Source organism: Sycon ciliatum, chromosome 12, assembly GCF_964019385.1.
Source record: "Sycon ciliatum chromosome 12, ocSycCili1.1, whole genome shotgun sequence".
In the NCBI taxonomy this organism is placed as follows: Eukaryota; Metazoa; Porifera; class Calcarea; order Leucosolenida; family Sycettidae; genus Sycon; species Sycon ciliatum.
The window spans coordinates 28,660,299-28,676,701 of NC_088654.1; the positions used below are offsets into that span (position 1 = coordinate 28,660,299).

Sequence of the window (16,403 nt, forward strand, 5' to 3'; positions counted from 1 at the left end):
CCCGGGACATCCATCGTGTAACCCTGTGCGTGATAAACCATGATAGTGCCTTGTGACTCAGTTCATTGGGGATATTGGTATATCAACTGGTCACATCTATACTCAAGAATAAATGATTGTCCCGCACAGGCAAACCTTCTACGGCCCTGTGTGTGATGTGGTGGGAGACAATGCCTTGTGACCCAGCTCACTGGGGGACGTTGGTGTAGAGCATGATGTAAACGCCGCAAGCAACTTCTTACCAATATTCCACAGTGTCCGCACAGACAGAGTAGGCAGAAGGTGCTTACAACCTACCTGGGGTTTCACTGCCATGCGTCCCTCACTACGGAAGACTGTGGTGTCCAGGAAAGCAATGCCCTCGTATGCTAGTTCATGCGTAAACTTGAGGGCCGAACACTGGTTAATACTCTCTAAGGCGCTCAGAGCTTGACCTTCGCAACCATGCAATGAAGCAAAAATGTCATCGATAAAACGCCCGTAGACCTGAACCTTCAAACCCTCCATCGCTAGAATCGGTAATATGAACTGCTTCTCTAGATACAACATAACAATGTTGGCATAGACTACAGTGGCAGGCGAGTCCCTTGAATCCGCCAAAACAACTCGTTATCATACACGAACTCGTTGTTCTTCGAAATGACTGACATCAAGGAAGTCACTGCTGCAATTAACCGTGTACGACGTGCCCGGGACATCCATCGTGTAACCCTGTGCGTGATAAACCATGATAGTGCCTTGTGACTCAGTTCATTGGGGATATTGGTATATCAACTGGTCACATCTATACTCAAGAATAAATGATTGTCCCGCACAGGCAAACCTTCTACCGAGTTGATAAAGTCCGTAGTTGAGGTCAGAACAGTACTTTCGTCTCTCACAGTACGGGTTCAGTAGAAAGTCAATGACCTTTGCGGGATAGTAGCCTGGACTGTTCACCTTACCGACAGTCGGTCTGATCTTCAAGGCGACAGTCGGTCGAAGCTTCCAGGGCCCAGGGCTGTGTGTCTCGGGTAGACCCCTTGGAAACTGGCATCCGCCTCTTTCATTTTATGTATCATTTATTTTATTTTATTTTTACACAAATACGGTGGAACTAAAGTGGTAAAGGAAAAAGGGCACACTGACAGCCTTACTAGCTACAAGTACAATAATTACACTGACAGCCTTACTAGCTACAAGTACAATAATCGAGGCCGTGGCTTAAAAAATAATAAGAACAAAGAGGAGGGGCCGAATGTTACGAGTTATGACCAACTGTCCACCAAAGTAACTCGTAACATTTTTGTCCTTCCTTTTTTATTTTTTTATCCATTATACTTCGAAATATACATTGCCTCAACATCCCAGTTCGAATAATTTTAGGGTGGTTATCATTTTACTATTTGCGCTAAATCCAAGGGCACTCGTACCCAGCACCCAAAATACCATTGGTTTGGTATCGTTTCAGCGATCAGGGGCTCTGTTTACGGGGAGCACGAAAGGGTAGGGTTCCGACTTTTTCCGGCGCATCCACGAACTTCAAATTCTCAAGCGGCGAGCGTATGTATGCGGACGTGTGCATACACTGTCTGCTGTTGCTAGGGTTACATGGCAAGCCGGTCGTTGTGTCGGAAACGGAAATGCTAATCATGTCTACTCACACAGGAAAAAAAACGGTACGAGACGACCGTCTAAATTAGGAAAAAAATCATGGTTCGCGTGAGACTCGGCTAGAAGCCGAGCTTTGCGCATCCATAGGAACGCCACCAGCCTTCAAGGATCAAGGCGCAGATGCAACAAAATAAACGGTAGCATGCGAACTATGTCTAATTAGAGGAACATATAGCAGTAAAGAAAAAGGACCAAGGAACTACAAGTTACGCTATAGTACTGTTCACTAACAACACCAGTTACTGGACAATCAGCTCATACGTAACTTGTACTTGTAGTCCCTTTGTCCTTTTTCTTTCCTATAAAATCATCCTTGGCTCTCCATCTGCGACATACTCTAATTTCAGAAATTTTCGGTGCTCGATATTTTCGGTATGAGGGCAACAGGCTGGATTAGGTGATCAGAAATTTTCGGTGCTCGATATTTTCGGTATGAGGGCAACAGGCTAGATTAGGTGATCAGAAATTTTCGGTGCAGAGAAGCAGTTCCCTATTGGTTTATGTGTGTTACGTGTTTGTTCGGTGTATTGAAATTTTAGGTATGAAACAGACGCACCGAAAGTACCGAAAATAAAAGTACACTGAAAATTTGTGAAATTCCAGTAACAGTAAGGCTGCTAGTCTTTCACACCCCGGGGCACCAGTAACGGACACCGATTACCAATAGCAGGAAAACAAACAAGAAAACAAACAAGAAAACAAGCAAGAAAACAAGCAAGAAAACAAGCGGCGCTGTTACAAAGTCAATACTGTAAGTCTACAAATGTTCGGCTCATTCAAATTTCGGCCTCCCAGGGCTAAAACCCATTTCGGCCGCGTTAAAATTTGGCCTGTACTGCTGCCACCTGTATATGCTATCACACTGAACCTTGCAAAACAAAATTCAGCCGCAACAAATTTTCCGGCAAACATAACCAGGCCGAAAATAGGCGAAAACAAATATGCGCCGAATGTTTGTTGACTTACAGTTTGTAGATACAGAAACCTATAATAATTATTATGGTACAGTAGAGCCTGTGCTTGCCGGAACCAGTACCAAGCGGTAACCTGTATTCACCGGACAAATCGTCATGCTCCAAAGTGCTGTGGATCGAACGTGCATCCCTGCATCAAGCCGAATCCTGTCATATGGGGACAGTTTGCGCTGCAGCAATGGCGTCCGGTTAGGGCAGGTTTTACTGTGCTGCATTACATGGGGGTATTGGAGAGTCGGAAAATTAAACAACCTAGCTAGTCAAGCGGAAGAGCAAAACACTCAAACAGGGTTATGGGTGTATAGCTTAGGAGAGCGGAAAAGTCAGGTGCCAATTCTATTCTTTATTTCTCGGCTGTACTCATCTGGTCTGGGTTTGGTTCGTGCTCACACACACACACCAAGCTCTACACGACTACATTTGCACTCGGTGAAATCCGACGCAAAGTGCAGAGCTGGCACCCTGTACCAGTTCTGATTCCATCACTCTACTTGTACATGTGTACGTCCAGCTAGCCGCGTTCGTACCGCTTCCACAGCGTCAAGGGCCGTGCAAGTTGAGGGCTCCAAATATGCACTTTGGGTCTGATTTCACCGTGCACAACTGTATTTGCATTGCTACAGTGAGTGCAGCAGTTATTGCTGCAACGTACCAGTCCAGTGCCAAAGAGACGAGCAAATGATGAATTCAGATAGTTTATCAAGTGCGTTGTTGCTTTTGTTGTTCCACTCATGTTGCTGTTATTGTTGTTATGACTGTTTCTCTTCGTGTACATGTTCAGGGACTTGGGTGATATTGGAGCAGACATCAAGGTTCACCAGTTGACGCGGGTGAGTTGTTCATAGTACAATGTACGCATGTGTGTATGCGTGTGTCCCCGCCCGTACGGGTGCAAGTGTGTATGCGTGTGTCCCCGCCCGTACGGGTGCAAGTGTGTATGCGTGTGTCCGCGCCCGTACGTGTGCATGTGTGTACATATAAGTGTTTTAACAGTTTTAGTGTGCTGCCGCTATTGTGTTGCTGCTGCCGCTGTTGTGTTGCTGCTGCCGCTATTGTGTTGCTGCTGCCGCTGTTGGCTGTTGCTGTTGATATTGTTGTTGGTGTTGTTGTTGGTGTTGCTGTTGATATTGCTGTTGTTGTTGTTGCTCTTGGTGTTGCTGTTGATATTGCTGTTTATATTGTTGTTGATATTGCTGTTGGTGTTGCTGTTGGCTGTTGCTGTTGCTGTTGATATTGCTGTTGATATTGCTGTTGATATTGCTGTTGATATTGCTGTTGATATTGCTGTTGATATTGCTGTTGTTGTCATTAGTGTCTTTGCTACTGTCGAGCTCATCATGGTTCTTGTCATTGCTGTGCCTATCCTCTCTATCTTCTCCTCTTCTCTCCTCTTCTCTTCTCTTCTTTCCTCTCCATAGCTGAAGTACACGCGGAACACCACCGAGCCAATACCGCGAGACATGCGCAAGGGCGTGATGTTTGGCACTTACTCAGCGCTGATCGGAGAGACCACTGGTTCGTCCAACCCTCAGCGTCGCTTGGATCGCCTCATTGACTGGTGCACAGCCGACTCAAAGGGAGAAAGTAGTCCGGAGAAAAGAGAAAACTTTGAAGGAGTCGTATCCTCACAGTCAAGCCTAGGGCCGGGTTGTCAAGCCTAGGGCTGGGTTGCTTTGCAGTATTCTTAGAGCAAGACTGACACTGCTTGTTTAGGATTCGCTGTATGGGTTTGTCTAGCCATAGGTATGTTTCATGGCCTCTGGTTGGTGGGTCTGATCTATCCCCCCCCCCCCCCCCCCCCACCGTTTAGGAGCCGCATGTGTCGCCTGATCATGGGGTGGTGGCGTCCTACGGAAGCGGAAAGGTGGTTCTTGACCCGTCCTGTACGCGAACCCGTGCAAAAAATAAAGAGAGAAAAGGCGTATTTGCACGCAGAACACTACAGCAACGTTCTGTCCGTATTGCCTGTAGTAGCGACGGTGCCTAGTTCTAGTTCCCTGGGCATGGGTGACAGTCGATTGGGTTGCCTGTTGCGTAGCGAGGGTCCCTGATTCTAGTCCCCTAGGCATGGGTGACAGTCGACTGGGTTGCCTGTAGTGGCGAGGATCCCTGATTCCACTCCCCCTGGGTGACAGGTGGCTCTTTTTCTTCAGACTTTTCTCCCTTTTCGGTCCCTCGAACTGATGGGTGTGTGGAGTCGCTGAAAGTGAGAATGTAGCCGGCGAGAATTTCGTAATATTGTTAGACCACCAGTGGTTGGAAGGAGAACGTTTATGTTCCTTCCTGGCATGTTGCCTTTGTGTGCGTGTTTTATAATTGTATTGATTTGTCGCTATCCTTGACTTGCACGTGGACACACGTACACACCCGCCACCGCGTACCTGTACACAGCTGGTATTTGACGAGTGTCACAAAGCGAAAAACCTGCTACCAAAGAATGCCTCCAAGCCCAGCAAGACTGGTCAGTGTGTGCTGGAGATTCAGAAGCGCTTGCCGAAAGCTCGTGTGGTCTACTGCAGTGCCACGGGCGCGTCCGAACCGCGTCATATGGCCTACATGACGCGTCTGGGTATCTGGGGCAAGGGCACGCAATTCCCCGGCTTCAACGATTTCCTGAGTGCCGTGGAAAAACGCGGCGTCGGCGGTATGGAACTTGTTGCCATGGATATGAAGCTCCGTGGCATGTACGTAGCGCGCCAGCTGAGTTTCAAAGGTTCGAAGTTCGATATCGTGGATGTGCCGCTCGATCCCAAGTTCAAGATGATGTACGACGACTCCGTCCAGCTGGTTAGTAATCTGTGTGCATGTGTGTGTGTGCACGTGCGCATGTGTGTGTGCATGTGTGTGTGTGTGCGTGTGTGTACGTGCATGTGTATAACTTATCTGCCCATACATGCATGCGACCTGGGATATTAGCTTATCAGATCTCCACTGTTTTCAGTTACTGCCACTGGCACATGATTTCTCCACATTTTCAAGTGAATCAGAACCCTATGTCGTTTGTTGTTATCCTGAATCCTCTTTAGTCAATAGAACTACATACTACAGTAGTATTATCATATCTTACTCTATGAAACATGATTATTATAGCAGAGAGATCTGTAACTGTTAGCATGGACATGTCCTTAGCCAGCGAAAACCCATGTCTTTTAAAACATGCTTTATCAAGGTTTTACTGTTGTTGATCGTTTGTGTTGTTTCTGTGTGAACGTGTTGTTTTAAATCTGTGTTGCTGCTGCTGCCGCCGCCGCTACTGCTGCTGCTGCTGCTGTGGCTGCTGTTGCTGCTGTTGCTGCTGCTGCTGCTGCTGCTGCTGTGGCTGTTGCCGCTTTTGTTGTCGTCTTCGCTGCTGTCGCCACCACTCCTGCCGTTGTCGGTCGTTGTCTCTGCCATTGCAAAACCTCAGTGGGTCAAGGCAAGAAGTAGCTTTCACACGGCGCAACAACTTGCCAGTTTGCCGAGCAGAGAGACCAAGACGATGTGGGCACAATTCTGGTCAGCTCATCAGGTAATAATTGCCTCACTCTGTTCATACCCGTTCCTCTCTGTTTGTTGTGCTTTTGTGTTTATATCGGAATCCATTTGTGCTTGTGTTTATATCCGTTTGTGTGTCTGTTTTGAGAGAGAGAGGGGGGGGGGGGGAGAGAGAGAGAGAGAGAGAGAGAGAGAGAGAGAGAGAGAGAGAGAGAGAGAGAGAGAGAGAGAGAGAGAGAGAGAGAGAGAGAGAGGGGGGGAGAGAGAGGGAGAGAGAGGGAGAGAGAGGGAGAGAGAGAGAGAGAGAGAGAGAGAGAGAGAGAGAGAGAGAGAGAGAGAGAGAGAGAGAGAGAGAGAGAGAGAGAGAGAGAGAGAGAGAGAGAGAGGTGTAGGGGTAGGGGTAGGGGGCATAGAAGGTGACTGAAGTTGAGTTGCTTGCATATCTTCTGCCTCTCTTATTCAGCTGGTAGTACGCAGAGCGTCATATCTGTTTTTGTTGTTGTGGTGTTTGCTTGTTGTGTTTAGCGTTTCTTCAAGTACCTGTGTATCGCGGCAAAGGTGAAGCATGTTGTTAATGTAGCTCAGAAGGCAATTGAACAGAACAAGGTACGTGTATGTGTACTGTCCTCAGTAGGAACCAGTGCTAGCAATAGCCCCAGCACTAGCTGTACTAGTAGCAGTAGTACTAGTAGCAGTAGCAACCAGTGCTAGCTGTACTAGTAGCAGTAGCAACCAGTGCTAGCAATAGCCCCAGCACTAGCTGTACTAGTACTAGTAGTACTAGTAGCAGTTACAGCACCAATTTTGCTGTTTTCTTTTTTGAATTCTTTGCTCTTCCTGCATTCATGTCATCATTGGTTTGTGTATTCAATAAAACACTGTTTAGTAGCAATTGCAGTACCAGTGGTATCATCCAGGGAGGTCTTTAGGCGAATCATCCTGGGAGGTCTTTAGGCGCATCATCCTGGGAGGTCTTTAGGCGAATCATCCTGGGAGGTCTTTAGGCGAATCATCCTGGGAGGTCTTTAGGCGAATCATCCTGGGAGGTCTTTAGGCGAATCATCCTGGGAGGTCTTTAGGCGAATCATCCTGGGAGGTCTTTAGGCAAATCATCCTGGGAGGTCTTTAGGCGCATCATCCTGGGAGGTCTTTAGGCGCATCATCCTGGGAGGTCTTTAGGCGAATCATCCTGGGAGGTCTTTAGGCGAATCATCCTGGGAGGTCTTTAGGCGAATCATCCTGGGAGGTCTTTAGGCGAATCATCCTGGGAGGTCTTTAGGCGAATCATCCTGGGAGGTCTTTAGGCGAATCATCCTGGGAGGTCTTTAGGCGAATCATCCTGGGAGGTCTTTAGGCGAATCATCCTGGGAGGTCTTTAGGCGAATCATCCTGGGAGGTCTTTAGGCGAATCATCCGGGGAGGTCTTTATAGGCGAATCATCCTGGGAGGTCTTTAGGCGAATCATCCTGGGAGGTCTTTAGGCGAATCATCCTGGGAGGTCTTTAGGCGAATCATCCTGGGAGGTCTTTAGGCGAATCATCCTGGGAGGTCTTTAGGCGAATCATCCTGGGAGGTCTTTAGGCGAATCATCCTGGGAGGTCTTTAGGCGAATCATCCTGGGAGGTCTTTAGGCGAATCATCCTGGGAGGTCTTTAGGCGAATCATCCTGGGAGGTCTTTAGGCGAATCATCCTGGGAGGTCTTTAGGCGAATCATCCTGGGAGGTCTTTAGGCGAATCATCCTGGGAGGTCTTTAGGCGAATCATCCGGGGAGGTCTTTAGGCGCATCAGTGGAACTGTAGTGGTGAGAGTCGTTCACCTGCTTTTGTACGCGATATTATGGTAATTTGGCAGTTTGTGACTGTGACTGAACTTTAAGTGTGTGTGTGTGTGTGTGCGTGTGTGTGTGTGTGTTTGTTGTACTGTTTGTTTGTTTGTGTTTTCGCAGTGCGTTGTCATTGGTCTTCAGTCGACAGGGGAAGCAAGAACATTGGACCAGATTGAAGGAAAGGATCGCACAAAACTGGACGACTTCATCTCCACTGCGAAGTAAGTGTGTGTGTGTCTGTGTCTGTGTCTGGGTGTGTGTCTGTGTGTGTGTGTGTGTGTGTGTATGTTTGTGTGTGCCTCTCTGTGTGCCTTTGCGTCTGTTTGTTTGTGTGTGTCAGTCTGTCTGTATGCATACCTGCTGCTGTCAGCACAGTCTATGCACAGTTCTCTCTGCTATCAAGCATACTGAGAAGCATATCATCAATCTCTCAGCCACGGCGTTTTGACAAGTTGCCGTCGACTGCCCAATTGGCAAGTTGCTAGTGCCTCTGGTTGGTGGATTGGGTCTGACCTATCCTCCCCCACCGTTTAGTGGTGGATTGGGTCTGACCTATCCTCCCCCCCCCCCCCCACCGTTTAGGAGGCGCATCTGATGCCTGATCATGGGGTGGTGGTGTCCCATGTCCTATGCCTGATCATGGGGTGGTTCCTGATCATGGGGTGGTGGCTGATCATGGGGTGGTGCCTGATCATGGGGTGGTTCCTGATCATGGGGTGGTGCCTGATCATGGGGTGGTGCCTGATCATGGGGTGGTGGCTGATCATGGGGTGGTGGCTGATCATGGGGTGGTGCCTGATCATGGGGTGGTGGCTGATCATGGGGTGGTGGCTGATCATGGGGTGGTGGCTGATCATGGGGTGGTGGCTGATCATGGGGTGGTGGCTGATCATGGGGTGGTGGCTGATCATGGGGTGGTGGCTGATCATGGGGTGGTGGCTGATCATGGGGTGGTGGCTGATCATGGGGTGGTGGCTGATCATGGGGTGGTGCCTGATCATGGGGTGGTGGCTGATCATGGGGTGGTGGCTGATCATGGGGTGGTGGCTGATCATGGGGTGGTGGCTGATCATGGGGTGGTGGCTGATCATGGGGTGGTGGCTGATCATGGGGTGGTGGCTGATCATGGGGTGGTGCCTGATCATGGGGTGGTGGCTGATCATGGGGTGGTGCCTGATCATGGGGTGGTGGCTGATCATGGGGTGGTGGCTGATCATGGGGTGGTGGCTGATCATGGGGTGGTGGCTGATCATGGGGTGGTGGCTGATCATGGGGTGGTGGCTGATCATGGGGTGGTGGCTGATCATGGGGTGGTGGCTGATCATGGGGTGGTGGCTGATCATGGGGTGGTGGCTGATCATGGGGTGGTGGCTGATCATGGGGTGGTGGCTGATCATGGGGTGGTGGCTGATCATGGGGTGGTGGCTGATCATGGGGTGGTGGCTGATCATGGGGTGGTGGCTGATCATGGGGTGGTGGCTGATCATGGGGTGGTGGCTGATCATGGGGTGGTGGCTGATCATGGGGTGGTGGCTGATCATGGGGTGGTGGCTGATCATGGGGTGGTGGCTGATCATGGGGTGGTGGCTGATCATGGGGTGGTGGCTGATCATGGGGTGGTGGCTGATCATGGGGTGGTGGCTGATCATGGGGTGGTGGCTGATCATGGGGTGGTGGCTGATCATGGGGTGGTGGCTGATCATGGGGTGGTGGCTGATCATGGGGTGGTGGCTGATCATGGGGTGGTGGCTGATCATGGGGTGGTGGCTGATCATGGGGTGGTGGCTGATCATGGGGTGGTGGCTGATCATGGGGTGGTGGCTGATCATGGGGTGGTGGCTGATCATGGGGTGGTGGCTGATCATGGGGTGGTGGCTGATCATGGGGTGGTGGCTGATCATGGGGTGGTGGCTGATCATGGGGTGGTGGCTGATCATGGGGTGGTGGCTGATCATGGGGTGGTGGCTGATCATGGGGTGGTGGCTGATCATGGGGTGGTGGCATTGTCCCATGTCCTATGTACAGTAAAACCTGTCAAGGCAGCGACCACTCGGTTAAGGTGACCACCTGTCCAAGAAGACCACTGCAACCAGGACCAAGGGATGCTATTTCCAGTCAAATGACCCTTGTCGGGGAATCTCAAGCACGCACACAGAGTGCACCCGACACAACGAACACCTACTCAGTTCATATGGTTTACAAAGTTGAATGCATGATAGGATTAAAGTAACGGGAAGAGAAATAAAAAGTCGAAACTGCCTTCATGCCATTGCAATAATAATTACAACCACTGAACACCGCGTGGTTGACAGCTCTATGTGCTCAGGGGGTGCATGCATGCGTGCACAGCACACCCACACGTAATGAGTCTGAAGCACATGCCAGTACGTAATATTAGGACGTGACGTGGCAACGTGATACTAGTACACCCTGGATAAGGAGACCACCTGGTAACAGAGACCACATTTTGAAGGTCCCTTGAGCGGCCGGCTCAGCCAGGTTTCACTGAATATGTGACTGCGTGTGTTTGTGTTATTACAATGCAGGGGTGTCGTACAGTCACTCATCGACAAGCACTTTCCTCGCCTGGACAAGCAAGAAGAGCTTATGTTTGCAACGGGAAAAGGACAGAAACGGCGGAATGGAAGTAAGTTCAACGCTTTTCTTTTCTTGTTTCAACCTTCCTGTTCTAGGATAATTCTGGCAGAGAGCTAGTTGCTAGTTTGTGAGAAAACAGCGAGCCAGAGCAGCAAGCAAGCGTGGAACAACAAATGCTTGAAAGTAAAATCGGTACGCACAGGCAGTTTAGTGAGCTAGCTGCCATGCTAACTGACGTCAGTGAAGGGCGCGCAGCCCCCGGTCGTGTTTGCAACATGTGCACGTGGTCGCATGCACAGACAGTGACAAGGCCAGCGTATCAGCTGTGGTATGGGTATGGAACAAGTGCAAATTGGACCCTATGCAACAGAGCCAGCTGAGAGGGTGTTACGTGACTGTTAACTACAGTTAATGCTTCGCATAAACTGATAGTTAATGGGTCTTCTTCTTCAACGTCCGCCATCTGTCGACGCACTGTTTACCGTTCTTCCCATTGACACCGATGCCGAACTCGGACGGCTTCGGTTGCTTGGCGTTGGTCAATGGCCAACGTTTTCGTATGAAATCATCCATGTTTGCCGTAAATGGCTGCCGTGACTTCTGCGCTAATTCCGATGATTTGAATTGAGTTTGTGAGTTGAGGCGCTGGAGAATAGATAACAAAAAAGACAAAATATCCATTTCAATAACTGCAATCTTTCTAATAAACAGATAAAGTAATCACCATTACTAGGGTTAGGGTTAGGGCTAGGGAATACAATAAAACATTGATTACATTATAAATCATACACTTACAGTGGCATACTTGACTTCTTCTTTGTCAGCCTCGTCCTCCTGGTCCTCCTCGCTTGAGAGTCCAAAAATGTCCTCCACCAGATCATCCTGTAAACATCTAGAAAACACAACAGTAGAGAACAATACCAAGAAACTACTTGATAGGCAATAGTTGTCTTGACAACACATTACAGCAACCAATCCAAGGTATAATTATATCTAATAAACTTACACCTGGTTGGTCATCTCCTTCTTCTTCATCTCCCGAAGTTAAGATAACGCTCGGGTATACTTCAGGAGTATAGCTTGACACAACTTCAATATCCTCCTCCTCTGCACATGGTTCCTCCTCTTCTGTATCCTCCTCCTCAGTGCTAGGTAGGACACAACTTGACCTTACTCAAGGATCCACAGAAAGTTTCAAACGGCACTCGTGCGACTGGAGCTGCAAGTGGGTCCACTTACCAGCGAGTGGGCAGCCACTTCACGCTCCACAGGTAGTCCATGCTAAATTCCAGTACCAGTACTAGTATCACTACGTTCGACATCGATGTCTTCACTGACTTCAGCCTGCTTTTCTCACCCTTCTTCGTCACTAATATTTTGTTCTTCGTGGCCACCGCGTACCGCTTCAGCAAAGTTTTCAGAAAAAATCAAGCAGCGTAGGAACTGCCTTTGTTTTGCATTATCCAAGGCCAGTGATTCTTTCCAGCGTAGAAACTGCCACGGCTACAGAAACACTGCAACGAGTAGAACTACATCGTTGGAACAACTGCGAGCACAGAGAAATCAAAAAAAACTTATTTTTGAACACCAGCTTGTTTCCGCATGTGGAACGCAATATTATTTCAAGGAGGTTGGGGACAGTTTAGGCCAAATTTCATAATCGTAATATTTTGATGTGAACAGATTTTTTGGATTCTTAGGTACCTTAGGGTGCGTTTGGTTGGTACGATCTAGAACAGGATCGAACAGCTGGTGCACATGGAGCAGCCTCATGCCAACCAAACGGTACTTCAAAAACAGAGCATATTTTGTGAAAAATATGCCAAACTTGGTGCATTCTTCAAAATGTGTATGGATCACCATGGTCACTTTGTACGGTACGACGAGTCTAACCCCAAAGCGTATGCACGTGATCATTTGGGACCAAAATCCATGTTTCCGCCAGGTTTCACTGTGAAAAAGTGAAACTGCTTGGTCTGCTCCGGCCTCGAGGCCGGAGCAAGCAGAACATGTTCTGGCCGACCCAGAACAGGTGCAGTCCCAACCAAACGCGCTGTTCTGGTGAATCCTGTTCTAGTTCGTACCAACCAAACGCGCCCCAAGGTTTCAAATTCTGAAATAAAAAAGGGTGGTCCCCATATCCGTTTTGTCAACTTCAACCACTTTTCTACCCCTAGTTTTTACGGACATTGCTGGGTGGTTGCACATTTTCTACTACATGTATATCTTTATAATCTCTTGCAGCATTGCATTGAAACTTTCGGGAATACAAACCGACTCGGTTTGGATTGTAAAGAAAGTGGGAAAATGTCACTGGGACTAAGCACTCCACCGAAAATTGCAAAATGCAGAGCTGGGTTTTTCCTCGAAAAAGGAGAAAAGAAAGTGATTTCTCACATGATTTCCAACGTATTATTTTTATGAACATGGGTTTATGGGATCCTTTCATGGAAAGGAACAGGTTTGCCAAATAAAAAACAGGGTGTCCCCATATTTGGTGAGACAACAAACACTACTAATGTAGGAAAGAATGGCAATAAATAAGATAAATTGTGCACTCATAACAACAGCAAAAATGAAGAAAGTCAAGTTCCATAACGTTTTCTTGTGACTGTCATCAGTGGAACGCCGTCACATAAAAATGTAATAACTAAAACACACACTTATATACATGTAGCTAATATGGTTTCAGGTAGAAATACAGCAGCTAACAAGTACAAAAAGCGAAGTTTGCACCTTTGCAATGTGTGAATATAGTGTATGTGAGAAAGGTAGTGGCAGATGAATGTGATACTGTGTGAATGAATGTAACTGCAGGTGTTGGAAGCTGTGTATATTCGTACTCGTGACCCTGTGCTATGTAAACAGAAAGAAAACGTTGTATCACTCACACTCTTCAAGTAATACACACGCACCATTACATTCATTCACACAGTATCACATTCATCTGCCACTACCTTTCTCACATACACTATATTCACACATTGCAAAGGTGCAAACTTCGCTTTTTGTACTTGTTAGCTGCTGTATTTCTACCTGAAACCATATTAGCTACATGTATATAAGTGTGTGTTTTAGTTATTACATTTTTATGTGACGGCGTTCCACTGATGACAGTCACAAGAAAACGTTATGGAACTTGACTTTCTTCATTTTTGCTGTTGTTATGAGTGCACAATTTATCTTATTTATTGCCATTTTACGACTATTGTCTCCTCGTCGATTGTTTAAATGTAGGAAAGATGTCGTATTTTGATACTGTATTTTCAGCCATGCAAACTGGCTCAATTTGATTGGTGAAAAAAGGTACCGTATTTCCGCGCATATAAAGCCATGGCGTTATAGGTGAAACATCGCTGTTTTGGACTAAATGTTTGGAGAAAATAGCCTCGGTTTTAACGCCATGGCGCTAAAAGTGAGAGACGCTTACGTGAAAAAAATCGGCAGAGTATGAACTTCGAGTACTCGTATGGTGCCGTTGCACGTTCATGTCGAGCATCCATATACTTTCAATTTTCCCTGAAAATTTCAAATTGTGAACCTATTGTGTACAAGGTGGCATACAAACTTGTGTGAAGGTGCGGTGGCGGTATGGCATGTGACAGTGGGGATGGGTACATATAGAGAGAATCATCGCTACTGTAGGTTCACTGAAAGAATTGAACTCACCTTTAACGCCGGATGCAACTTCCTCCACATTGAATTTTGTTCACTTATAACGCCATGGCTTTATAAGTGAGGGTGGCCTTATATTCGGATATAACGCCATGGCTTTATATGCGCGGAAATACGGTAAAAACAACCAATTGAAAGAAAAAGAAAATTGCCCATATTGGGATTCGAACCCAGAAACCTTTTGAGTTGGGCAAGAAAAAAGAAAAAAAGGTTACCGAAAGTGGGGTTCGGTATTGGCCAAAATGGCGATAACTGTCGCGAACCTCCTGAATCTCGCGGCAAAAAAACAGATTTTGGAGGTGCCCTTTTTACACTGCACTGCGCAACTGTTCGGAGCCTCCTTAGGCCGCGGTCACACATGAAAAGCTTGCACCGCTTTTGCGGAGGCGAAAAGCGTGACTACCGCAGCCGCCTTGGCGGAACACACGATGCAGCGGTCACGCATACATGTACACTACTCAGTCTACTCTGCTCCTCAACTCTCCGCTTTGGCGGAGGGAATGCAAATGCAGCACGTCCTATGGAATTTTAGATGTTCTTGTCCGAGTTGAAGCGACCTTCGCTTGTACAAGTAGAGCTATCATGGATCGCTGACAGGCTGCTGAATGTCTCCTGTCAAGTGCACTCGTGGATTTGGGGCACATTCACTGCGGCCCAGTACAGGTGTATTTGAATATTAGTTTAGTTTACATCAATATCAAATTCAAATAGTTGTATAGCAGGGTGTCGTTGCCTCCTCCATGATCCATCATCGACCCCAGCGACTGCGTGGATGCCTGCAGTTGCAGTGAGGGTGTGGCAGAGTACTCTACTACTCCCTGGTTGCAGTCCTAGTGTTGCATACTCTGGTGGACGCATTGCTTGGAGAGAGTTGGAGATCGTCCGCGATCGGGGCCAATGAGTTGGGAGACGGATTCCCTCACCAACTATCCACTCATAACGATGCAGTATCGTTTGCGAGATCTCCAGAACGTACAGTACATTGGCAAAGAAGAACATTATGAAAATTGAATACCAAACGGCAACCAAACAACACCAGAACTCAGCGCAGAAGTAGCACACCAAACTCCGAAGCCATCACCACGCAGGTTCCGCCAAAGCGGATCCGCGAAAGCGGAGGTTCCGCTCGCATTTTTTTGGCGTAGCGAAATCCAAACCTTCCGCCAAAAAAAGTGCATGTGTGACCACGGCCTTAATTGGCATTTTTTGACAAATGCGTAAAATTTGCTACGCTCTTCATCTTACCCTACATGGCACTACCTAGTTACCCTTTGCTTTGCGAATAGTAGTCCGGAGTTCGAGACGGGCTCGTATTTTTTCAAACGGTTGTAAGGGGGCTTCTAATCGAGTACGGTAACAGTGTATTGATTTGCTTGCTTTTGTCTTGAACAACAACGGTTAGAAGGAAGTGTTGCACATCTCTGCTGCAAATTGGTTTGAATGGTTCTTGGATGCTTCATCTGTTGTGTGCATGTGTTGTCCATGTGTTGTGTGTGTGTGCGTGTTTGTTCACGTGCCCACGTGCATACATGTTGTACGTGCTGTAGGCTATCCCAGCCAGCACCCGGATGATTCTCTGGGAGCGCTGGGTGATTCTCAGACCGAGGGTAATGGGACCGTTATGAAGTGACTGTGTGTCTTTTCCTGGTCTCTTCTCACACCTACCCTTCCCTACTCCTCCACTCTCCCCCACACACTCCTTCACTCTCCCTCGCACTCCTTCACTCTCCCTCTCTCCTTTACCCACACTCCCACCCCACCCCACCCTACCCTACGCTTCCTCCCTCCTTTTCACAATTCCTTCTCTTTGTTGTCTTGCTGTTTTGCTGTTGTGTTGTGTTGTCTTGTTTGTTGTTGTGTTGTCTTGTTTGTTGTTTTGTCGTCTTGTTTGTTGTTTTGTCGTCTTGTTTGTTGTTTTGTCGTCTTGTTTGTTGTTTTGTCGTCTTGTTTTGCTGTCCGCTGTCTTACTGGTTTGCTGTCTTACTGTTTTGCTGTTTTGCTGTTACCGGTTTGCTGTTACCGGTTTGCTGTTCTGTTGTTTTGCTATGTGATGTCTTGTTGTCTTACTGTTTTGCTGTTTTGTTGTCTTGTCTGCTGTTTTTCTGTTTTTCTGTCTTGCTGTCTTACTGTTGTACTGGTGTACTTGGCAATGCGACGCCATTCAGAGTCCTCTTGTGCATCGGAAGTGGACGACAATGACGA

The 16,403-nt window shown here is 47.7% G+C and overlaps 1 protein-coding gene across 2 annotated transcripts in view; it reads left to right on the plus strand.

The window, feature by feature from the left end:
• Nucleotides 1-16,403, plus strand: part of LOC135828329 (protein strawberry notch homolog 1-like) — a 43,751-nt gene that overhangs the window by 10,687 nt on the left and 16,661 nt on the right. For both annotated transcript variants that reach the window (XM_065340777.1, XM_065340778.1), the window contains 9 exons: nt 3,409-3,457; nt 4,046-4,246; nt 5,019-5,414; nt 6,034-6,135; nt 6,627-6,707; nt 8,049-8,149; nt 10,475-10,575; nt 15,749-15,808; nt 16,367-16,403. The exon at nt 16,367-16,403 is cut by the window's right edge and continues 530 nt beyond it. In XM_065340777.1, the coding sequence (XP_065196849.1) occupies nt 3,409-3,457; nt 4,046-4,246; nt 5,019-5,414; nt 6,034-6,135; nt 6,627-6,707; nt 8,049-8,149; nt 10,475-10,575; nt 15,749-15,808; nt 16,367-16,403 (1,128 nt within the window). The remainder of the gene's footprint in view (nt 1-3,408; nt 3,458-4,045; nt 4,247-5,018; nt 5,415-6,033; nt 6,136-6,626; nt 6,708-8,048; nt 8,150-10,474; nt 10,576-15,748; nt 15,809-16,366) is intronic.